Source organism: Myotis nattereri, assembly GCF_964212035.1.
Source record: "Myotis nattereri genome assembly, chromosome: 6".
NCBI lineage: Eukaryota > Metazoa > Chordata > Mammalia > Chiroptera > Vespertilionidae > Myotis > Myotis nattereri.
In genome coordinates this window covers 17,317,940-17,344,296 of record NC_138081.1, presented here as the reverse complement: position 1 = coordinate 17,344,296, position 26,357 = coordinate 17,317,940, and the positions used below count along the sequence as shown (strand labels likewise).

The following is a 26,357-nucleotide window of genomic DNA, read 5'->3' as shown; positions in this document are numbered from 1 at the left end:
TTTCAATAATAAAAACGTGGGTCCTTAAATGCCCGAGTTGGTAACATGAGTAGAGTGAAAGACTTCTTTGTGGACCATCTCCCCCTCCCCCGCCCACCCCCCCCTTTCGAATCCCGCCTCTCTAATGACTGTGCAGGGGCAGGGTGGGCAGTGGTGCAGCGAAGAAGCTGGTGTTTCAAGTTCTCAGAGAGGGTTCCAGTGCACCCTAGGCACTGCGGTGCTGAGGGGCGGCAGGTCTTGTCTCATCCCTTGGTCTCAGTTCACCATTCTAAAAGCCCTCTCCGGCTCCTTTCCTGAAGACAAAGTTACAGGGGCCGATCTCTGACCTGAACTTGAAAACAAACTTCCAGGAGTCGGCCACTGATTCCCTCTCAGCTCCACTCTTACAGAACCCAAGCTTGGCCCAGGAGCGCCCTTTGGTGCTCAGCTCAGACCCACTCCTCTCCCAGAAGCCCCCGCTGTAGACCTGACTCTAGGTTCAAGGTCGCCCGCCCGGAGCCCAGCGGCCACTCCCACTGCGCTGGGAGAGCGCAGCTCGCGGGCTCCACGACGCCCCGCCCCCTCCACGACGCCCCGCCCCCAGAGAGCGTGGCGGAAGTGGCTCTGGGGGAGTCAGGGGGGAGGGAAGGAGACCGCGCGCCACCTGGCCGAGCGCGCATGCGCCAGCGCCAGCTCCCGGGCCGCCTGTGTGGGGGCGTCTGTAGGGCTCTTTCCTGGGTCTCCGCCACCCACGCCCCACAGAGAGTCGGACTCACGCTACTGCCCCCACCCCCGCCGCGACCCCGCTCCCGCTGAACCACTTTTCCCCCTTCTACACTCTCGGCCCCACCCCCACCCCCACCCCGCCCCTATCCCAGCGTGTCGCGGGCCGCAGCAGCAGAAACCGCACCGTCTGCATCCCCACATTCTCCACGCGGGACGCGCAGCCGTGCCGACAAGTGTTCTTAAAGCAGAGGTTGTTGGTGGCGTGGGGGGCGGGGCGGGGCGGGGCGGGGCGGGCGGGGGCGAGACTGGGAACCCGGGGGGCGGGGGGCGGGGGACACCGCGCTGCGAGCCCAGTGTCGGGGCCGCGGCGCCAGCTCTGCCCTGGCCTCTGCCCGCGGGCGGCCGCCCTGGAGGGTGAGGGAGGACGGTTGGTAGAGGAGTGGGAGAAGGAGAGGGAGAGGCCGCCCAGCGCGGCCCGGGTGCTCCCGCGGGTGTGCAGCTGGCTCTTGGCTCCTCCCCGCGGGCGGGCGGGTGGGCGTGGGGCGAGGGGAGCGCGCGGCGAGCGGAGCGGGGTGTGCTGGGGTGGAAGCAGCACCTCCTGGGGTCACCTAGGCAGTGTTTTGGGAGGAGGAATCCGTAAAGAAGGGGTTTTTTGCTTTATGAGCGGGGTGGAAGAAGAGTTAGGTGGCGTTAGAAGTGTAACATCCAAAAAAAAAAAAAAAAAAAGGAAAGGAAAAGATGGGCTCTTCTCTGTGGGGTGAACCCCCAAGCTGTGATTCCCCAGGGAAATCTTTGGGTGTTTCTGGCCCGTGAAATGGGGACAGTAACAGGGTAGCTCGGCATCGTGAGGACTGTACGCGGCGATACACGTTAAATTGCTTAGAACAGCACCAGGCACTGGTCAGTTACACGTCAAGTGTAGTTAATTTCCGTCTCCGCGTTTTCAGATAATTCAGAGTGACTGTGAGCTTGTTTTTTTAAAATTGAAAATCAAGACACGTGGTCTGACAAGCCACGGGGTGGGTTTGCAGGGACAGTGGGATGCAGCACCCCTTATTCGTGTACACGTGGGTAAATCCGTTTAGCAGCATGCGGCTGGTGGAAGCTTTGAGCTATTTCCTTGGAAAGTGGATCGTCAATGGGGAGGACCTCGGGGCTTAGTCTGTGTGAGCGGCAGACCCTTTTAAGTGGAATGAAGCTAGCTCTGCAAAGGTTTACTTGAAGACCAGAGAGACAGAATGTGGGGGAGGTGTGGTGGATGTTCCATAGAAGCCGGATTTGACTGAGGGTGAGGAAACGTTTCTAACCGCACTTGCAAAAACAGAATGCGTGTTATTGTGCTATTGCACGTTCCTACCCTCTGGGAATGGTCAAGCAAAGATCCAGAGCAGCCTAGGTCTCTAGACTCTAGCATCACTTTCTGCCACGATGGAAATGCTCTGTAATGGCCTGTGGTACCCGCTAGACAGAGGTGGCTCTTACACACTGGAGATGTGACTAAGGTGCTGAGGAACTTAACTTGTTAATTTTACATGAATTAAAATACAAATAGCCCCATGTGGTGAGTGGCTGCCTTATTGGACAGCAGAAGGTCAAGAATCTAGACTCTGAGACCCCTTCCACTTTGGGATTTGGTTGAGTTTAAATCAGAGAAGCCAACTCTTGGAACACCTATTGCCTTAGGGCAGCGATTTTCAATGGGTGTGTTGCTTGCCGCAGGCACACAGGTGTGCCACAAGAACTTTTAAAATATGCAATACCTGACTCTTTAGTCAGGGGCACTGACCTCTTTTCCCCTTAGATTGTCAAATAAAAAAATGACAACAGCCAACACAATAATAGCTATCTGGTGTGAATGAATCAAAATTATGCCTATTTTTTTTGTCAGCCCAGCAAAAATGCAATGTATTTTTTTGGTGTGCCACAGTATTTTAGTAATTAGTTTATGTGTGCCACTAGATGAAAAAGGTTGAAAATCGCTGCCTTAGGGAATCATAATTATATTCAAATAATGCCTTTCATTAAAGTACTCTAGTTCAAAGCATAGATCTGTTAGTAGTTATTTACAGCTTGACAAATTAAAACAAAGCATTCTTTTGTCTCCTAGGTTGTACAGCTAGTGCCAGATTCATTTGGAGAGCCATAACAATACTAACTGGAGTTTCCTTTAATCATTATTGTATGCTGTGACCATGGTTTCCTCTTATCTTTTATCATTTTGGTTAGTTTTTAGCAAAAACTTTTCAACACTTTTATTCTTGAAGTGTTTTTCGTTTGAAAGACAGTGTTTTGTTTTGTTTTTAACATTTGAGCATTGGGCCATCTTAGAAGTAGTTCTGTGGTTATCAGTTTATAAGTATTCAGAACTTTTAAAAAGATAAGTCTGAAATTTGGTGATATTTTGCAAGATTATTTTCTTTGAAATATGTAGATCTGTTTTTTCTTCAAGCAAATGTTTATTTGAAAATAAAACTTAACTGTGACCCGATGTCTGTAAAATGGTGACCTTGTTTCAAGGTTGAAGATAATCATTAGATCTAGAACAAAACTTAAAGCTCATGAATTAAGCATATTACAGAGAATAAGTCATTACATACAATTCCAAGTAGTTGCTCTTATGTAGGGTGACTTATATCCCACTCTTTCTGGGACAGTCATGTTTGAGCCCATTTGTCCCAGCATAGCTGTTAATAGAGTTCCTTTTACTATAAAAAATGCCCCAATTGGAACCACATAATAATATGGTTTCTATACTTTTAGGTTTGTTGAAAATTGTAATATGTAATTTTAGGAGGATTAACTATATTGCAGTCTTAGAAATGTACTTGCTTTTAAGTAGTGACAAAGTTATTGCTTATGAGCTTAAATAATAGATGAGATATCTAGAATGAGACTAGCAAGTGACCTGTCCATTTAAGCCACTGGTAATTTAAAGATTTTGCTTTTCTCCTTAAATCTTGGGCAGCTTGATTTTTGGTTCTCTCTAAAAAAGTGATCTTTGGTGTGGGAGGTTGCAAAGAGTTAGGCCATGTCAGTTAAATCAGAAGCTTGAGTTTTGTTGTTGAAAATAATGCCTCTTTTTATTTTACAGAGAGGTTGAATAGTGAAATCAGTCAGAAATCTGCTTCTTATGTATTAGAATGTTAAAGAAAAATTTTGCTTAAAGTTCACTTAAATAGTAAGCCAAATGCATTATTATATTAATAGAGGCCTGGTGCACGAATTCGTGCACGGGTGGGGTCTGGCCTGCCCACCCCCATTGGGCCAGTCGGACTGGGCCGGCCAGGGGGAGGGGATGCAGGAGGTTGGCTGGCCAGCCCTGTCCCTGATGGGGGGGGGGGGGCAATCAGGGGTGGGGCCAGCTGGGGGAAGGGGCCATGGGCAGTTGGCCGGCTGGCTCTGCCCCCTGGTCAAACTCCTAGTCAAGCCCCGGTCGAGGGGACAATTTGCATATTAGCCTTTTATTATATAAGATTTGAATTTATACTATAGTGAATACAATATTTTATTGAGAGACACACTTTGCTTGAGCCCTCATTTCTCTGATGGATAAATGAAGTAACTCATGTGGTGTGTTGGGTGTAGTGACATAAATATCACCATCTCTATAGTCCTTTTTTTTTTTTTAGAGTACCTATTGATTTTTAGAGAGAGAGGAAGGGAGAGGGAGAGAGAAGAGAGAGAAACATTAATGTGAGAGTGCAACATCTGTTGGCTGCCTCCTGCACTCCTGCACACCCGGATAGAACCCCCAACCTGGGCATGTGCCCTTGACCAGAATTGAACCGGCAACCTCCTGATGCATGGGACGACACCCAACCAACTGAGCCACACCGGCCAGTGGTCACTTGCTCTACTCTTAAGGGTATTGAATAATGGATGTGGAAAAGATACTAATGTTCTGAAAGGCATTGTGGATGGGTTCAAAAGAGCACTTAAACTAATTCTGAAAACCAAGGTTTAGTCCTTTTCTGCTGTAATTTCTCTTTGTGATTTTCACTGTTTACTTCTCTGAGCCTCATTACCTCATCAGTGAAATGGAATTAGTACCTCATCTTACCTCCTCACAGGGTAGTCGGAGGCCTCAGATGAGAATTATATAAATTGTCGTGTGTTACACATATTTTATATTTAAGTGGTTTTGTTTCAACTTGTCTACCTACTACCTCCAGTAAAGACTGACCCTATATCTGCAAAAATTGTTGTAAATTTTAATTTGTGAAACAGCACATAGAGTATAATAGGCACCATTACCCAAAATTATTTTCTTTACCCAACCGTACTGTAAATAACAGTAATGGTGCTTTCTTGATCTGGTTACAAAATATTCTCTACACAAAAACAATTCCTTATTACTGCTAAGAGAGAACTCACATTTTCACGGGCACTTGAGGTGTTCCTTTCGTTGTGCTAAATGCTACATCTTATTTATTTACCCAAACTATTAAGTCATTCCCACTTTATAGGTGGTACTGATGAGGCTCTTTCTGGAACTGATATCAGGTTATTTTTTTGCATTATACTGCTGCCTCTAATAACAGCTAGTGGTTATCGAATGTTAGGAGGATAATGAATATGTAAATTGCATGCTATCTGGCATATGTAGTAGTTGAAAAAATTGGTGTGTTTGTTGAATTCATGGGACAATAAGTTGAAATGTGAATGTACTTTACAAATTGTAAGTACAATACAAATATAACTTATTTTAAAATCTCTAAGTGCACTTTTGCTATTTTAAATGCTGTAGAGGTTTTTTATGACTGAATCCTGTCTACTAGTATTTTACTTTTTTCATATTTGTTTCTGAATCTTTAAAAGACAGCTACTACTAATCATACCATTCTTTCTTGGAGAATATACATGTTTAATGATAATACTTTGTGATGTGTTTTCAAGAGGCTATACTTTTGGTTGGATGATGATTCTTCTGCTTATTCATCATCATCATCATCATGAATTGAGAGCTTTCCATATACAGGCACTGTCCTAAGTGCTTTGTAGACATTATTTCATGTAAACTATGAGAAGAGTATTTTTAATTTCTACTTTAAAGATGAGGGAACTGAGACAGGGAGGTGATGCGACTTGCCCAAGGTCACATGGTAAATGTTAGAGCCTGTATTTGAACTCCAGAGCCCAGCTCTTCACTGCTAAACTGAGTCAGCATAGGCAGGCATTTCACAACAAAGTTCACTATGACAAACACATTGTGGAGGTCTTGTGAGTTAATTATGATCAACTTTTATTTGTATGTTCCTTGTGGGACAGTAGAAAGAATTCTGGACCAGGTGTCAGGGGACCTCAGTTTTAGTCCCGGCTGTATCACTAAATAGTGATGTGTCCTTGGGCAGTTCAAGAAACCCCTCTGGACTTCAGTTTCCTCACCTGAAAAATGAGGGATTTGGATGAAATTAGTGATTTTCAAACTATAGTTCTGAATTTCAGATGTCTTAGGTCCCCCTCCCGACAATTTGCATAGTTATGCTTTTGTCTGTTATAACTGTTTATCCATCTGTCTAAGCTTTACTTTAAAAAAATTTTTTTTTTATTGATTTCAGAGAGTAAGAGAGAGGGAGAGAGAGAAATATCGATGATGAGAGAGAGTCATGGATCGGCTGCCTCCTGCACACCCCCACTGTGACCTTGACCAGAATCAAACCTGGGACCCTTCAGTCCTCAGGCTGATGCTCTATCCACTGAGCCAAACCAGCTAGGGCTGAGCTTTACTTTTAAGCAAGGAATTTATGAACTTGCTTTTAGCAGGGGTGGAGAACCTCATCTGATCTGGCTCGGCCAAGGCATTAGGGGTGAGTTAATTAAATGTTTGATGAAATATAGCGGGCTAACTTTTAAGTTGATAATTTTGTATGGCCCAAGAATGATATTATAAATATCTATTTGGTAGAAAAAGGGTTCCCCACCCCTATTTTAAAGTCATCAGCCTCTAAGCTAACTTAATGACAAGTCCAGTGACCACTATGTGTACAACTTTTCAGTAATTTCACATTATTTTAGTTGCTAAAGGAGATAAGCATCTTTTGTAAATAAAGATACTAAAATGCGAAAAGGTTGGCTAATTTTTATTAAAATATGTATGCACATGGACTAGATATTTCAAGTTATCAGCTACCAGAATCAAAGCCTGTTTTTTGTTAGATTTGTTACCTGCAACCAGTATTTTTACTTTTAGCTTCCTCATTAATAGGGGAGAAGTATTTGTTGCCTGATAGGGTGATTATGAAAAAATGTGAGTTAATACAAGTTAAAGACCCTTTATAAACTCTGAAACGCTTATACAAATTCATCTATATTTTACATGCCTACATGGGAGTAAATATCCCTTTTTTTTTAGTTCTATGAACTATGTTTTATTTTGATTGAGAGTATTACAGATGTCCCCCACTTCTCTCCATTTGCCTTCCTCCACCTGTCTCCCACCCCCTCTGATAAACTATGTTTTCAATCACATCAGATTTTACTGTTTAATATAGACTTCTCATAAGGTTTAATATTTCTAAGATGTGAATCTAGATTAGAAGAGAATTTTGATGGTTAAAGATCTCCTTCTTTGAGATCCTTGTCAAATATACTTACCTTTAACTACTAGAAGTATAATTGATTCCAAAATTTTGCACATATCTGAAAAGTTAGCTATTAGGTCATTCAATTACGTAATACCAGAGGCCCGGTGCATGAAATTCGTGCAAGAGTAGACCTTCCTTCCCCTGGCTGCCAGCACTGGCTTCCCTCTGGCACCTGGGACCTGGGCTTCCCTTGCAGCCCTGGCTTTGCCGTAAGGTCCAGATGGACGTCCAGCCTAATTAGCATATTACGCTTTTATTATTATAGATTTTATGTAAAAACTGTTACAATATTGGGAAAATAAACTTGCCATTTTGTCAGGGTTTGGTTGTTATGCATTTTACGATGATCTGGTAGATATATTTAAGAATTATTTTCAAAAGAAAATTTTTAAAAAACTCAATCCTATATAATAAAAGGCTAATGTACAAATCAACCAAACGGTGGAATGACCAGTCACTATGACGCACACTGACCACCAGGGGGTAGATGCTCCCCACAGGGGGAGCGCTGCTCAGTCAGAAGTCAGGTCGGGGGTGGGCAAACTTTTTGACTCGAGGGCCACAATGGGTTCTTAAACTGGACCGGAGGGCCGGAACAAAAGCATGGATGGAGTGTTTGTGTGAACTTATATAAATTCAAAGTAAACATCATTACATAAAAGGGTACGATCTTTTTTTTTTTTTTAGTTTTATTCATTTCAAACTGGCCGGATCCGGCCCGCGGGCCGTAGTTTGCCCACGGCTGAGTCAGGTTCGTGGCTGGCGAGCACAGCGGCGGTGGTGGGAGCCTCTCCGGCCTTTGCGGCAGTCAGACATCCCCCTAGGGCAGTGATGGCGAACCTATGACACGTGTGTCAGAGGTGACACGTGAACTCATTCTTTTGGTTGATTTTTCTTTGTTAAATGGCATTTAAATATATAAAATAAATATCAAAAATATAAGTCTTTGTTTTACTATGGTTGCAAATATCAAAAAATTTCTATATGTGACACGGCACCAGAGTTAAGTTAGGGTTTTTCAAAATGCTGACGCACCGAGCTCAAAAGGTTCGCCATCACTGCCCTAGGGCTTCTGGACTGCAAGAGGGCGCAGGTCAGGCTGAAGGACCTCCCTGCCCCAGAGTGCATGAATTTCGTGCACTGGGCTTCTAGTAGTTTCATAGGAGTACTGGATATGAAAGCACATGGAATAGAAACTTAAATTAATGTGAGACTAAAGAAAAATATAATACAACTTCTCTGAGCAGTCTGTCACTAAGATCCTGTTATTTGTAGGTTAAAAAAAATTGCCTATAAAGCCAACTAGTGTATATAGAAACACAGTTTATAAGTCTGTTTGTCTATTGGGAATTTTATAGTTTACAGGTGGTATTCTTTTCATTTCAGATATATTTTTTGAGTGCTCATTATGTGGTGGCCATTGTTTTTTTTTTTTTAACAAAAATATATATGTATTTTTTATTGATTTCAGAGAGGAAGGGAGAGGGAGAGAGAGAGATAGAAACATCAATGATGAGAGAGAATCATTGATTGGCCGCCTCCTGCACGCCTCACACTGGAGATCAAGCCTGCAACTAGGGCATGTTCTCTTGACCAGGAAGCAAACCATGATCTCCTGGTTCATAGGTCCATGTTCAACCCTTGAGCCATGCTGGTTGGGTCTATTGTCTTTATAACACCCCTCTGAGAGAGGCAGAAATTATTGACAGGTGGAGAAACTGAACTTGAGAGATTAGTTGATACTTATTACCAGGTTCTACTAAATTAATTATTCTCCTTAACAAAAACCCTATGATCATGACTTTTACTTATTTTTTTAAATATATTTCTCTTTATTGATTTCAGAGAGGAAGGGAAAAGGAGAGAGAGATAGAAACATCAATGATGAGAGAGAATCATTGATTGGCTGCCTCCTGCACACCCCCTACTGGGGAACGAGCCCGCAACCCAGGCATGTGCCCTTGGCTGGAATCGAACCTAGGACCCTTCAGTCCTCAGGCCAATGCTCTATCCACTGAGCCAAGCCGGCCAGGGCTGTGATCGTGACTTTTATTTCAGTTTTCTGCCTTATAACATTTGTAGGATTTCATCTCCACTTGAATATCTAATAGCTGTCTCAAACTTAACTTGGCCCCAACTCAATTTCTTTTTTTATCCTTTCCAATCTTCCTGATCTCAGTAAATGGTATCACCATCAACCAGTTGCTCAGGTCCCAAACTTCAGAGTCTTCCTTGACTGCTCTTTTCTCACACCCATGTCTAACCCATCAACAAGTCAGCTCTGCTTTCAAAATATATTCCAGAAATCTGACCACTTATCATCATCTTTACTTGTTTCACTAATTCAAGCCACTGTTATTGTTTGTCTGTATAATTTCAATAACTTTCTATCTGATCACCTTGCCTATACTAGTGCCTCCTTTTCGTATATCCTCACAGCATCTGGAGTTAACTTTTTAAAACCTAAAACATTTCAAGTCACTTGGTTTTTGTTAAGATTTTATATTCTGGTTGAAGTCAACTTGTTTAATTAGTTTTCAAAGCATTTGTCACTACCTCAGATTATATTTATGTGCTTTTCTCCTGCATTATGTTGTATCTCTTCTGTGTAGCTTAATCACTACTCTAGCCCTAGTCACCCGTGGGCAAACTACGGCCCGAGGGCCGGATCCGGCCAGTTTGAAATGAATAAAACTAAAAAAAAAAAAAGACCGTACCCTTTTATGTAATGATGTTTACTTTGAATTTATATTAGTTCACACAAACACTCCATCCATGCTTTTGTTCCGGAGTCCGGTCCAGTTTAAGAACCCATTGTGGCCCTCGAGTCAAAAAGTTTGCCCACCCCTGCTAGCTCTTATAACAGTGTTTGGCCTGTAGTAGGTACCCAGTAAATAATTATAAATGACTAAACCAAAGCACAGGTGATACACTGGCTTTAAATGAGAGGGTGCCTTTATTGTAAGAGGAGGGAATCAAGAAAGGATATAATAGCTTTATTAGAGGAGAATGGAGGAAATTACTAAATAAAGGCTTTTTACTTCTCACCTGCCAGTAGTTGGAGAGATTATCGGGCAGAGGTTTATTAATAAATTAAAATAATTAGTATGTACTAAAATATTTAATGTTAAACCAAAAGAATTAGTAAGCTGAAACAATTAGATGTCAGAGAAATAATTCTTGATGGTTGTGTCACTGGGAAGGCTTCTTGGTGATAATGAGTTTAGGTCAGGCTTTTCTAGACCACTAGGCCTTGGATAGGTGGAGAGGTAACAAGGTATTGCAAGCAGGAAAAACAATAAAGTTTCAAAAGAACCTGGGATGGTTTGGGAGATATCGAATGTTTGGTTTGACTGCTATAGAAAAGGAAGCTGGAGAGGTCCAGTGACAAGTTTTGTTTTCCAGGCAAAGGGGAGCCACTGTAGGCTTCTGAGTAGAGGAGTAACATATTTAGAATGAGTACTCTGGAGATATTTTGCAGAATTAATTAGAAAGATGGGAGGTTTAAAAGATAATGCAGTAAAGGCATTAAGGTAAAATTGAAAAGGAAGGGATTGATTTAGAGTTGCTTTTTTATAAGAAAAAATGTCAGGACCAGAGTTCCTGGTTGTAGGCAGGGAAGGAGCTGAACAATTTAAATGTCTTGGAGTTTTTGACCTTGTGTGACTGAAGACTAGTCGTGTTCTTATAGAACTGCTGGACGTGGAAACAGGTGTGGTAGTAGTATCAGATATTACAGAGAAGAGTTTTTCTGTCTCTAAATATAAAGTCTTTGATAATTGTTTTCAAATTGTGGTTCTTTGCTTATATTATTCCTAATAACTTGTCGTTTTGATCATTAGGTGTTTCTTATGAATATTTATAGCTTCTTACACATATTAATTAGAATCAGACTGATTTGGATTGGGAAGACTTATTCCTGTTCCATTAGATTTTAAGAAAAAAAATTGAGTGGTAAGGCAGAATATTTCCTTAGGTCATATATTGCTGTTTATGGTGCATCACAATTTTGAAAGTACTTTCACTTCTCAGATATGGGTAGTTTGGATTTGCTATTCACTTATCTCTGTGTTTTTTTAAGTACAGTTAAGTTTGGTTTATTTTCAGGTTATAGGAAGTGTTAAATTTCAGTACAATTATCCCGTAATAATTGACTGGTTCTGATGTTCCTCCTGTTCTCTCATAGTATCTTGTGCATTACAGTATCTCTAAGCTCATTGCATTGGGTATATCTGTTAACTTCAGTAGGTTGTAAGCTACTAAATGGTGGGGTGTGTTTTTCTTATCTTTGTATTCTTTGTTATATCTTTCAGTCATTTTTAAATTTACCTACCATTTATTGAACATTAGCTATGTCAGGCAGTTTATTAGTTATCGAAATGACAGTGTTCTGTTTTTAAGCAGTATAAGAAGTGCTATGATAGATACATCTTATTTCAGGATCTGAGCTCATTTTTTTTTTGTATGGTAGGTGAATACAGATGATGTTTTAGTTATGAAAATGCAATTAGAAGCTGTTTCATAAAAATTGCGATTATTTTCAAAAAAGTTATAAATTATATGTGAATCATCTGTTCTTTGGATTATTCATGTTACTTCTCTTGTAGCAGATAATTGAATGGACATTTGAGTTTTATACCTTCCAAGTTCACTTGAAATGGGTCATATATAAATATATTAGATTACCATATTGTTATCCCAAATACTAGGTATAGAAGTTTTAAAATTTGTACATTTTAATTTAATTTCTTTGAATTCTCAGTGATTGAGTGGTCATTTGTTTTTTTTTACAACAGGAGAAATTAAGATCATAATGTAACTTAGGTTTTTTTTTTTACAAAACTGAAATGCAGTATATAATAATGTTGGCCTAACCATAATTGCTTCCTGCCTTTGGAGTTTTACGAAAATGAAAATGTTCTGAGTATAACAGTTTTCTATTTATATTATGTGAAATGTTCAAGTTATGAATGATTGGAATTGAGACTCGGGTGCTCAGAATCGGTATATAGGCCTGCTGAATTAATTTTCCTCAGCATGAGATAGTAGAAATGATAAAAAATTTCTACTGTCTTTTAATGAATGGGTAGAGTTATGGATTTCACAATTCAGATTTTGATGTTTTGAGAGTGCTGAAACTAGTAATATACTTCCAATTCTTTGAGTTATTTTTTAAGCTAAAGATGTTTCATGGTATTTCTTTTTCGGTCATTTAGTCATCAAAAATACGAGCTATTATGAGAACATGCCCATTCCTTTTTTTAAAATTTACATTTGTGATTTACCATAGTTAATTTTTTTTGTTGTTGTATTTTCTGAGGAAAGGAGTATATCTTTAAATCTCATTATGTTAAATTAAAAGATGTCAAATTTTCTATTTTGGAACAGGATTTTACAGGTGTAACATAGTATTGGCTATTGGCTTAGTGATCAGGTTTAAATATAAGTATTAATCAGAGATGAACTTATTCCTTGGGTTCACATTTAAACTGTGGCATGTTGAAATAATCTAGGTCTCCATCTGCACATCTGAATTCGTTTTGTAAAATATGGCAAACAGCTGCATTTCAATGGAAAGCTAAAACAACTGTAGGACATTAACCCATTGAGAAGATTACAGTAGGTTTTCAGTTCCATGTTAACTGTATTTATTAGAGAAAATTGACTTGAGTGCTTCTGCTTTTAACCAACATTTTTTTTTTTAAATGTCTGGGAGAAAGGAAATAAAACACTGGAGTGATAGGACTTTGATGTGTAAAGAAGTTAATGTCGAAAGAAGTTAATTATCTAAATCATCAAACAAAATGGGTATGGGAAATAATTATTTTAAAGATTCTAATGAGCTATCAACTCATCATGTCAAGAAAAATCTTATTCACCTGTTTGATTTAAAAGTTAAATAACTTGACTGTGAAAGGATGATCGTGGTTATAATAAACTAGGATTGGGACCTTTTACCTCTTACCAATAAATACTCTTGATGTGAAACATTTGCAGTAGGAGGACAACTGAAGAAAGCTGTGGTTTTAATATGAATTTACTTTCTGAAATGTCTCCCCTTTAGAAAGTGTTAAAGCAGGGTGACTGGATTTGTAAAATGAAAAAAGGGCAGATTCCTTCAACAATGTCTCAGGACATTTGGCCACAGGAAAATCCCACAGAATGGCATGTCTTCAAATCCAACATGAGTGAACTAAGTCATAACTGTTTTTGGAGCCTGGCGTTAATACACAGTCTCTGAGTTTAACTTTTTCTCTAGGATATCATACCTCTCTGTCAGTCTTCTGTTGGGACAATAGGGAAACATTTTCTAAGGTCTTTGAGGAAGCCAGGTTTCTTTTGTTAGCACTTTGTCTTGATTCTTCAGGACTGTTCCTGGAAGTTCTTGGTTTGGTGTCTATTTTCCCAATCTTGGATTGGTGATATGGTTTTTTATTTAAAGCTGAGTTCCCATATTATTTGTAGAAAATTACTTATTCCAAAAGACTTTTTGAAAAATAATAAAGCAAATTTAGACTTAAAAAAAATAATGATGGTGTTTCATAGCATTAGCTTCTTTATTTATTTTAGAATTTTGGTTTTCAGGCTCAATTTGAGTGAAACTTTTTTCCTTCTCTTTCTCTGCTCTTGCATTCTCTGTCTGGTGGTTTTGGCCTGGCCCTTACGGCCCTTGGACTAGGCCAGGGCTTATGTTGGCAGATAGCTGGTTCTGCCACAGAAGGTTATTTCAGATATTTCCCATCTAGCCACTCAGCTAGTGTGCTCTTGTTGTAGATCCCTGTCCCGTTGCCTTCTCAAAAGCTTTATATATGGCCTATGTCGGCAGTGGTTGGTAGTAGGTTTTTTTCCCCCAACCGCCTTTCGTAAGGCCCTGCCCTTCCATCCCAGCTCTTGGTGAATGACCCTGGTTCAGGTTTCCTTTATCAATTTTAGCCAACATTGCCCATAGAAGTGGTCATATTAGAGAATGTATCAGGAGATAAATTTGGCAGCAATGTGGAGAATGAATTGAGATGGAAAGAGAGAAGCTATAAATAGAGCTTATAAAGGGCCATAGGGTAGAAAAAGAGAGGGAGAATGTAAGAACATAACGTAGAATTTATTTGACCTCTAAGAACATAAAGTAGACTTTATTTAGCTTTCAATAGATTATAGGGTGCTGGAGGAGGAGTCAAAGATAAATGACAGATTTTTTGAGATAGGGTGACCGGTAACAGTAGTGATATCTGTAGTGAAAACAGAACTTATAAGGAAATTACTTATTATTTGTTGAATTACATTAAGGTCTTTCAGTGAAAATATTCAAGTTTCGTAAATTTTTGTGATTATGAAATGAGAGTAATCTAAATTTGTCATAAAAAAGCTGTTAGCAAATCAAGAAAGAGACTTCTTAAGATCTTTCTGTTTATAACAAAGCAAACATTGTATGCTTAGAACTGCTGTAAACATATTAGTTCATTTAAGCCTCACAACAACACTAAGAGGGTGAAATTATTCCTTTTAACAGACGAGGAAACTGAAGCACAGGAAAGTTAAGTAACTTGCCTAAAGTATAGCAAAGTAGCAAAGATGGGATTCAAACCTGGGCAGTCTGACTGTGGACTCTTCCTAATTAGTTTACTATAATTAAAGTTCTTAGCACTGCTTTATTTTATCATTTGTTCTAAATGTAATTCTTCTTAAGAATTTGCAAAGTATTTTTATTTTAAAGAAAGTTATAGTATTGCAAGGTTTATATGACCATGAATTAATAGCTAACATTTATTGAGCACTTACTGTATAATAAGGTTTTTATCTACTTGCATTATTTTAATATTATTTTATTAATCCTTATTTATGGGACAGTTATTAAATAAAATGGGATATATTAGGATTATCATCTAGTTTTCCCATTAGTGTCAGCTTAATTTTATTGGGAAAAAAGTCACACAATTTAAAATTGATGAGTTACTTAACCATCTCTATATATCTATCTACACTAATAAAAGAGAAAGATGCAAATTGACCGTACCTTCATGATGCCCACCAGCCAATCAGGAGTGAGCATGCAAATCAACCCCAACAAAGATAGCAGGTTAATTTACATATGCAGGCACTGAGTGGCCAGGGGTGGGATGCTTGCATCAACGCAGGCGTTCCACACCGCCCCAGCCGCTCCGGGCCTCTGGGCAGCGTGAGAAGGCAGAAAGGTGGCTCCGGGTCGGAGTGAAGGCAGAAAGGCGTCTCCAGGTTGGAGCGAAGGCAGAAAGGCGGCTCCAGCCAGAGTGAAGGCTGTACCGGCAACCAGGAGACGAAAGGCCCATTCTTGCGTGAATCTTTGTGCATCGGGCCTCTAGTGTGTGTGTGTGTCTGTCTGTCTGTGTGTGTATATACACACACACACATACTAGTAACAGCCTAAGTGACCAAACGACCAAATGACCGGTCACTGTGACACACACTGACCACCAAGGGACAGATGCTCAATGTAGGAGCTGCCCCCTGGTGGGCAGTGCGCTCCCACAGCCAACCTCCCATGGCCGGCCAACCTCCTGTGGTCCCTCCACCTGGCCAGCTGGCCCCAATCAGCCCGATCAAGACTGGGCGAGATGGCCCCGATTGGCCCCGATCTCTGGCCAGTCCAAGGGACCCTACCCATGCATGAATTCTTGCATCGGGCCTCTAGTCTATACATATAAAAGTCTAAGTGACCGAACGACCGATTGACCAGCTGCTATGATGTGCACTGACCACCAGGGGGCAGATGTTCAATGCAGGAGCTGCCCCCTGGTGGTCAGTGCACTCCCACAGCCAACCTCCCTTGGCTGGCCAACCTCCTGCGGTCCCTCCCCCTGGCCAACTGGCCCCGATTGGCCCTGATCAGCCCCGATCGCTGGCCAAGCTGAGGGACTCCACCGTGCATGAATTCATGCGCTGGGACTCTAGTAAGATTATAAAGTATCACAATGCTTTCTTCTGATCTACTGATTGACTTTATATTATTTGTATTAAGGCTTTGGTTCATATAGGGATTAGATTGTGCTTGGATTTTCTAATTTTGTATCTTACAGTTGTACAATTTTATTCTTTAAATGAAATCTCACTTGGAACTCTATTTATATATTGAGTTGTTCTGGTGTTCTGGATGGAACTGATGAGGTATATGCTTGGGGGCCACTGGGAGCTCCCTGAAATAGTGCCAGTGAGTCTTAGGGCTCCCTGGAACACATTTTGAAAACCACTGAGCTCTATTAAAATATTTTAATGACTATTTTCCCCCCATTACTTATAAAATATGTATTGAAATGTTTTATCACTCAAGGGAGTAATTCTTTGTATCATACATGACTAAGCAGTTTTTTCCCACCTTACTATTCCTTTTTAAAAAAATACATTTTTATTGACTTTAGAGAGAGCCAGGGAGAGGGAGAGAGAGAGAGAGATAGAAACATCAATGAGAGAGAATCATCGATGGGCTGTCTCCTGCATGCCCCCTACTGGGGATCAAGCCCACAACCCAGGCATGTACCCTACCGAGAATCAAACTGTGACCTCCTGGTTCATGGGTTGATGCTCAAGCACTGAGCAATACCGGCTGGGCTTACTATTTCATTTTAATAAAGAACATTAAGTATAAAAAAATCAGATTTACACACAAAATCAGAAATTTAAAATTTTCTATACTTTTTGATGTAATTTATAATTGCTTTTGTTTTCCTCGCATTTATTTATAATTAAATACATTTTGTGTTATTTCTCTTTTCTATTTAGATGAATAATACTGCAGCCAGCCCAATGTCTACTGCCACTTCAAGTAGTGGAAGAAGTACAGGAAAGTCTGCAAGCTTTGCCTCAGAATTGCAGAGTATGATGTAAGTATGTCTCTGCATCTTACTTTTTACTATGTTAAGTTATTCATGTTGATAAAAGACAATAGAAATAACAACATTTATAAAACTTAACTGGGAAACTTGTACTTAAATAAAAATGATATTGTCTGACAACATTTTCAATAACAATATGAAGACCAAAGGGGCAGCATTAGTTAAGAATGCTACAATTGTACTGTATTAGGAAAATAAGTATTGGTTTAATTTATAAAAGAATGAACATTTATGTAAATCTCTTTGCTCTAATTATCTGTTACAAATTGTTTATTCCCATTTTAGATTTAGAAAATTTTGATATAGATTATATCCTAGCATAGTTGCAGTGTTTTCACAGAGTTCTCAATTATTCTCAAATGTCACAATAATTCTATTTGCCTAATGTAATTTACTTTTTAGTTTTGATAATATTTGAAATCACTGTATTTCAGAAGATTGAGGAAAAAATTAGAATATTTAAAAAACACACTGAGTTTTTGAAAAGTTGCACAGTCATTATGATTTCTTGCCTAAGGCTCTTTTCCGCTTGATTTCTGGCTTCCTGCATTGAGTGAGACTGCATATCTTGATTTAATAGCATATTTATTGGAAATGTCAGTTGGCACATACTAGTTTTTCTTTATTATTGGTTCAGGAGACAATTATCTGCATGAGGGACAACACATTAGAACTCTTTTTTTCCTGACATGGATGCGTTATTCCTGACATGTCCAGCAATTTTAAAAGAATGTTTCTTTTGAAGGTTTAAGTGTCTTCCTCCTGTGGGTGTGTATTGATAGCCTTCATAATAGATGGACTCCACTGTGTGGCATTTATTGTTCCAAGAAAAAATGCGTTTGAGCATATATCTAATACTTTTTTGGTGAACATACCTTAAACAACATTGAAAACATTTAGGTTACAGATTATTAAACTTTTTGGTCTCAGGCTTCCTTTACACTCTTAATTATTGGAGACCTCGATCAGCGTCTGTTTATGTGGGGGGTTTTATCTATTAATATTTATTGCCTAGAGTTTAAAACTGAGAAAAAATTATTTAATTCATTTGAAAATTAAACCTATTATATGTTAACATAAATAATATATGTATGCCCTAAAAATCTATAATAATAAAAGTGTAATATGCTAATTAGACCGGACAGCCGGACAACCTTCTGGATGTCCTTCCGGACAACCTTCTGGACGAAGCCAGGGCTGTGGGGGCCGAGCCCTTGCACGAATTTTGTGCATTGGGCCTCTAGTAATTATATTCAAAAACCAGAGATTGGATGAGATGAGGATAAAATAAATGTACTAATTTGGGAGTTGTATGAGGTGAGTCAGTTTTTTTTTCTAATTTACTGATTTTAGAGAGAAGAAGAAAGAGAGAGAGAGAGAAAGAGAGAAACATTGATTTGTTGTTCCATTTATTTATGCATTCATTGTTTGATTCTTATATGTGCCCTGACCAGAGCCTGAACACGTAACCTTGGAATATCGGGACAATGCTCTAGCCAACTGAGCTACCTGGCCAGGGCCTTGTGTTTTAAATTATGGAAAATGTTAAGGGTTTATCCTTTATACACTTTTAGTATATTTAGTTTATTAGTTTAAGTTTTTTCATTATGGTTTAGTAGCTTTATGTTAAGAATCTTTTATGTTGCCCTAGCTGGTTTTGCTCAGTGGATAGAGCGTCGGCCTGAGGACTGAAGGGTCCCAGGTTTGATTCCGGCCAATGGTATGTACTTTGCTTGCAGGCTCCTCCCTGGCCCAGATCCTGGTCAGGGCTTGTGTAGGAGGCAACCAATCGATGTGTTTCTCTCACATCGATGTTTCTCTCTGTCTTTCCCTCTCTCTTCTACTCTCCATAAAAAAATCAGTGTAAAAATATACTTGGGTGAGGATTAACAAAACAAAACAAAACAGAATCTTTTATGTTGTATTATGTTAATTATGTTTAAAAACGTCAAATGTGTTTTAGAAGGTTTATAGTAAAGTGCGGAAATTCATTTTCCTGTAGAGAGCCAGTCCACCGATTTACTTTGTGTTTTAAAACGTATTATATATAATCTACATATATTAAAAGCTAATATGCTAAGTGTCCATCCGGGTAATGACATCACATAGCAACGCCCGGCTTCCTCTCCCTAGTAACAACTAGCCTCCTTGCAGTTTCTTCAGTCCAGGAACATGACTTGCTTTATAGCCAGGTGCAAACATTTCACACTGTAACCACATATCTGTGAAATGTTTTCCTGTGCCTCATCTCATTTGATCCTCACAGAAGTCCTGGAATAGGCAGATAAGAGACTCAGTGGAATCCTATTTTCTTTTCATTAGCCGGAAAATGGAGATTTAGAAAGCTTAGATACTTGATCTGACTGAGAAGAAGTAAGAAATGGTGGATCTTGAAAATGACTTCAGGTTTTCTCACTGTGCAGAATATAGTAAAACACTGCGGCAGTTAAATATTTTACCCTTTTTTCTCCCTGCGTGATCTACAATAATAATCTGCTTCATGTTGATATTTACTGCTGTGTTGCTGACAGTTACCTGAAAGGGAAGTTGGGGTGCTTTACTGGGCTGGAAAAAGTTTAGCTACATCAGAAAGCAGGTCTAATTAAGCAAGTTTATTCTACATATATAAAAGGCTAAGTTGACTCACATATGCATGATACATATAAAGCTCTTGCTGGCGCCAATTGCGCACATGTGTTTCGATCTGTCATTGTCGATTGTGAATTTGGATGACACTTCTATTATAGGGAAAGTTCGAATAGCGATATTAAACTATTCCTTCCAATTAATTTCCTTTCATTGTGCATGAATTCGTGCACCAGGCCACTAGTATATATTATACAGAAGAGTATAATGAACCCAATGTATCCATCATCTGGCTTTAACAATAACTGTGTTTTGCCAGTCTTATTTAACCTTTTCCCCTACTCTCCACTTGTTTTTAATGCAACAGTTTAAAGCAAATTTCAGACATCATGTTTTAAATTTGGTGTTATTTATTAAAGCAATATATTTGTTGATACATAATTAATATGCTCTACAGCAGTGATCAACAGACTATGGCCATGGGCTCATGGACTGGCTGCCTGTTTTTGAAAATAAGGTTTTACTCATTTATCTATTATCTATCTCTGCCTTCATGCTTCATGGCAGAGTTGAGTATTTGTGATAGAGACCACATGGCCAGTAAAGCTGAAAGTATTTACTATCTGGCCCTTTACAGAAAAAGTTTGGTGATCCTTTATCTATAGAAACAGGTCTCTATAATAATAAAGCTTTTTTTCCTTTTTATCATTTATACTTAGGAGAGGTTCTGCTTAATGCATTTGATAGACTGCAGGCCACTTAAGAAAACTGAGAAAAAAATAAAATAAAAGCTAAATTCAGCACTTTCTTATTAAATACTTTTGCAAACATCTTCCCTACTAATGTGCTTAAGCTGGATTCAGAATGCAAAAGTTATTGTTGGCTACAGCTTTGGAAGAAATATACATTTTCCTTCTATTTCAGACCTCATAGAGAGGCTACTCCTAATAGTTACATTCATCATTTATAGTCTGAAGTTATTTTTTTCCCCTTATGAATTGCTTCATAGAGCAAAAAAAGTAGGGCCAAAATTGGGGGAATATTTTTTAATTTAACAATATTTTCTATTGGTATAAAGTTTTCAGGGTTTTGTTATATAAACTTAGAATCAATATACATTTGATCTTTGCTTATGCGATTTCAAATGAGAAAGTGTAGGCTTACATCTCTGTGTTTATTTTGTGTTGTAGGAATTTCATTCCGTGAATGCTCAGTTTCACAGTTCTCTTAAGTCTGTTTGTGTTGTATTGCTATTTTTCCATCCCTAATGTTACTGTCTTCTTCACCCATTCACCACTAATGACCTGTTTTTCTCTTGGGTCCTACCCCTCCAAATAAGTAACAATATTGTAGTGACATTTCCAGGGAATGGTTTCAGGTATCTAGTTGTCAAGCACAAATTAAATTGTCATGATTTGCTATTAAATATAGAACTGGCAGCCAGTCTGTTCTGCTGTTGGAGCCTTGATAGAATTGACCATATTTAAAGTGTAGGTGGTAAATACTGCCAGTGAAGCATTCTTTAGGAAGTGCTTCGACAAATTTTAAGTGAAAGGATTAGCAGTCAAACTAATGCTAGTGGGTTGGGGATGGCAGCAACTTACAACTGTGCACATTTGCTAGATGCTACTTATCACTGCTTTTTTAATACATGTGCTGGCAGGGTCCAGAGGCCTTTCATTTTAAGTTACTGAACTCAAGTAACCTGTAAATTAAAAAGTGAAATCTTTTCAATTCACATTGCAGTTATTTTAACAAACTTCGTAAGAATTTTAATTTAAATGCACTTCAAGAAGTCTTCATTGGATTCTCTCTTCCTTATTTATATGCTTCTTGACTTGTATTACTCTTTTTCAGGTTTATAGACCTAGTAATGATGCCAGAGTTTCACTGCTTGGTAACATTTAGTAATTTTCATGTGATGAAATAAAAAAAAAAAGATTTTGTTTACATATTACCTGTATTTTGTAAGAATTCTGCCAAATGAAAATTTCAGCCTTATTTAAAATCCACAGATGAAGAATAATTTTTAAAAATCAGACCTTTATTTATATACGATAAAATTTAGTCTTTTAATTGTACGGATCTTCAAATTCTGTATTTTTAAAAAAATCAACACTATTGAGCCCATACATGGCAGGACCTACGTGCCTTTAAGGTAGTCTGACAGTAGAGGATGGTTGTGGAGACATAATTGTCGTGTGGTAGGATGTGATAAATTCCATAGCAGTACACAGGAGGAAGTGATGAACTTCTGAGGGTAAGCTTGCTAACTTTAGATCTAATTCTGATTGCTTCCTGGAATGCCCATGAGCACCTCAACTTTGGTATGTCCAAAACTGAACTAATAATTTTCTCAGTAAGATTTGCTTCTTCTCTTGGGAATTTTTGGGATAAATAGCAACAACCATTTATTTATTGTGCACTAGACTACTGCATAATTGTATATGTGAAATGGTATAATTTGGCCTTTTAGCATTTTGAAGTTATGAGTTGTGTAAGAATATATTCCCAGTTCTACCCTTACCTCAGTCTAACTTTAAAGAGATTTAATATTTAAATATATGAGTTAATAGCCCTGGCCGGGTAACTCAGTTGGTTGAGGAGTTGTCCCCATACTCCCAAGTTGCTAATTCAGTCTCTGGTCAGGGCACATATAAGAAACAACCAATGAATGCATAATAATGTGGAACAACAAATTAATGATTCTCTCTCTCCCTTCCACTCTCTCTAAAATCAGTCAATAGAAAAATTTAAATATATGAGTTAGTAGTAGAAAGTTACTAAACTGACACAAGGTCCCTTCAGTTATTGAGTTTACATAGTGCACTTAAGTTTTTCAGAAAATTAGAGCAAAGAAAAATTATTAAAGGTAAAAAGTGCTAACATTAATACATTATAATTTCAAAGATGCTTTAACAATTCTATTGATAATAGTGAATGGTTGTACAAAACATAATGTGTACCATATACCTGAGTATTTCCATATACCATTTCACTTAATCCTTATATAACCCTATGAGGTAAATTCTGTTATTTCCCTTTAATGGATGAGAAAATTGAGATACAAATTGGCAAGACCTGGATTCAATCCATGAAGTCTAACTCCAGAGTCAGTGCTCTTGACAAATTATGCTAAGCTACATTTTAATCAATAAAACTTTTATTTTGATGTATAAAATTAGTGAACAAATGAACTTTTACTAGTTTATGTTTGACTAGTGTGCAATAATGAAGTAATAATGTGAAAGTGAAATAATTGTTCACTTAATTACTGTTATTAGAAATGAGGTCTAATTTTATAAGAAGTATTGGATTAAGTTGTTATTTTCATATTATCATAGCATTTTTTTCATTGTCTTATTCCTAATCACCAAATCTTTAAGCAAGGCCATATCAGTAATCAAGAGAAAACATAATTTTTCTTAGAAATGATGTACTCAGTATACTCCATATTGGTTGCTTATATTTGCAATATTTCATAATTTTAGATATAAATATGGCCACATTATTATTGAATATTTAAGTGTTTATCTTATATTTATATTATGTCACTATTAAATATTTTATTTTAATTCCTGGTATTTACATTACACTAAAATATGTGGATAAATTTATCCTTTTACTTTCTGTGAGAGGCATCTATTTATAATATTTTAAGGTATACACTGGTTTATAAATATAACACGATTGAGGAAGATTTTCAAATTATAATACTAAATTGGTCACAATCTTTCCTGACAGTGAGAAAATGTATGTAAAAGTTGATTGAGAACATAAAAGTGCTATGTAACTGAAAGTTGGTTATACTTTTTTTTTCCTTTCAGAAATGGAATAAGGAAATGTTTAAGTTGCTAGAGTCAACTGAATTAATGGCCTGCATTGAAAAAAAATGTCATTTGGTAACTGTGACAAAATACAGTTTTGAATTTGTACCTAAATATCTCTATCAGTTCTCTCATGTAAAGAAAATAAATGGGACTTTTATTTAAGGATACAGTGTACATAATTAATAACCAGGGGGAAAAACAGTTGTTCAATCTTAGAAGTAATTTCTTGAAATTTAGGGAGATGGAGTCATTTTAGTAGTTCTGTGATGAAAAATAGGTAAAAATGTATAGATCTGTCATTCTAAAATTGCAATGTAGTTGAAAATTACCACATTGGAGGATGGGACTATCTGTTCTGAACTGATATGATGGCAGAACCAGGACCTAAGTGATATGCAGTTATGTTTGTCTTCACTTTAGTGTTAATACTCATTCATTCCACTGCGTTGCTAAGTGCTTTCCTAGACCCTACTGAGGATGTTATGTAGCTTATGGTTTATGTACAGTATTAACTTTATAAAACCTGAAAACCTCTGAATTCTGAAATACATCTTTCAGATAAGGGATTGTGAACTTGTTTCTACATCATAGGGTTTATGAGGATGAAATGAGATATTGAATCAAAGCATATCGTATTGTTCCCCACATATAGTAATCACTGTCCTTTTAGTTGTTACCTTTTAAAAAAAAGTAATTGTCATCATTAACATAGGAAGTTTGGAAAGCATGTGTCAAGTGCAGGGAGAAATGTTTGCAGTATTATGGGAAGAACTTTTATAATTACCTATAATTATAAAAGTATTTGTCTACATCATAGCATTCTCTCTAGTAGAACTCTCTGTGTGATAGAATTTTCTGTATTTTGTAGTATGATAGCCACTAATCCTGTGTACTTATTGAGCACATTAAATGAGGTGGGCAACTAAACAATTGGACTTTAAATTTTACTTTAATTTAAATTTAAATTTAAATAGGCATATATACTAAGTGGCTACCATATTGGACAACAGAATAAATATTGAAAATATAACTTATACAAGGAATACTTCTTTTCGGGTTGCTTATGATATATATATATATATATATATATATATATATAATTTTTTTTTCTTTATTGATTAAGGTATTACATATGTGTCCTTATCCCCTCTTGCCCCCTACCCCCACACTCATGCCCTCACCCCCCCCCCCCAGTGTCTGTGTCCATTGGTTAGGCTTATATGCATGCATACAAGTCCTTTGGTTGATCTCTCCCCCTTACCCCACCCTCCCTTACCTTCCCTCTGAGGTTTGACGGTCTAATCGATGCTTCTCTATCTGTGGATCTGTTTTTGTTCATCAGTATATGTTGTTCATTATATTCCACAAATGAGTGAGATCATGTGATATTTATCTTTCTCTGACTGGCTTATTTTGCTTAGCATAATGCTCTCCAGTTCCATCCATTTATGATATATATATATATATATATATATATATATATATATATATATATACACACACACACACACACACACACACACACACACACACATATATATTTACAGAGAGGAAGGGAGAGAGATAGAGAGTTAGAAACATCAATGAGAGAGAAACATCGATCAGCTGCCTCCTGCACACCTCCCACTGGGGATGTGGCCGCAACCAAGGTACATGCCCTTGACCGGAATCAAACCTGGGACCCTTCAGTCCGCAGGCTGATGCTCTATCCACTGAGCCAAATCGGTTTGGGCTTATGTTATATTTTTATTGAAATTGGGGAGAATATATTTTACATGTTGTGTGATTTTTAATTTTTATTTTTATCCTCACCTGAGGATATTTTTCCATTGATTTTGAGAGAGAGTGGAAGAGAGAATGAAATACATAGGGAAAAATTAATGAGACAAACATTTATTTTGTTCGGTCGTTTGGTCACTTAGGCTTTTATATGTATAGATTTAATTTTAACACTGTCATAGACTTACTTTTTACTGCCTCTTTTTTTGGTTGTCATTGTCCCACAGTTTGTTTGTTTTTTTGAAATTTTTAAAAACGTATTTTTATTGATTTCAGAGATGAAAGGAGAGGGAGAGAGAGATAGAAACATCAATGATAAGAGAATCATTGATCGACTGCCTTCTGCATGCCCCACACTGGGGATCAAGCCTGCAACGTAGGCATATGCCCTGACTGGGAACCTAATCTCAACCTCCTGGTTCATAGGTCAATATTCAATCATTGAGTCACACCAGCCAGGCTGTTCCACAGTTCTTTAAAGATTTGGGGGTGTTTATTTGTGGTTACTTTGGCAGTGTAGAGATGATTGGTAAGTTTAATATTACATTCATGTTCTGTTTTCTGGAAAATCTGGGTAATATTGAAGTGTGTTACTTTTTTTAAAAACACTTGTGCATTTACATGGTATATTGATATTTAGTCTTTCTGAAATTTCTATGACTATACTCCTGAATATATTGTATTGCACTTGATTATCATGCCAGCATGTGTAATTGAATATGTAATACTAGAAGCCTGATGCATGAATTCATGCACCAGTGGGGTTCCTCAGCCTGGCCTGTGGGATCAGGCCAAAACTGGCTCTCCGACATCCCCTGAAGGGTCCTGAATTGTGAGAGGGCGCAGGCCAGGCTGAGGGACCCCACTGGTGCACTATCAGGGCCGGGGAGGGGCATGGGAGATAGGCCAGTCGGCAGGGGGGGGGGGGGGCATGGGTGTGTCTGGCCCGTCTAGCTCAGTCCTGATTGGACGGACCCCAGCAGCAAGCTACCCTACCAGTTGGAGCGTCT

The 26,357-nt window shown here is 38.3% G+C and overlaps 1 protein-coding gene across 3 annotated transcripts in view; it reads left to right on the top strand.

Moving 5' to 3' along the window:
- The first annotated feature begins 655 nt into the window (after positions 1-655).
- SUPT3H (SPT3 homolog, SAGA and STAGA complex component) overlaps positions 656-26,357 on the top strand; it is a 441,321-nt gene continuing 415,619 nt past the window's right edge. The window contains exons 1-2 of one of the 3 annotated variants that reach the window (XM_081094254.1): positions 656-955; positions 17,040-17,140. In XM_081094254.1, coding sequence (XP_080950380.1) covers positions 17,040-17,140 — 101 coding nt within the window. In that variant the 5' untranslated portion in view covers positions 656-955. Of the gene's footprint in view, positions 956-12,245; positions 13,098-17,039; positions 17,141-26,357 lie in introns of those variants that run through there. The other 2 variants (XM_081094252.1, XM_081094253.1) reach the window with 2 other exon arrangements.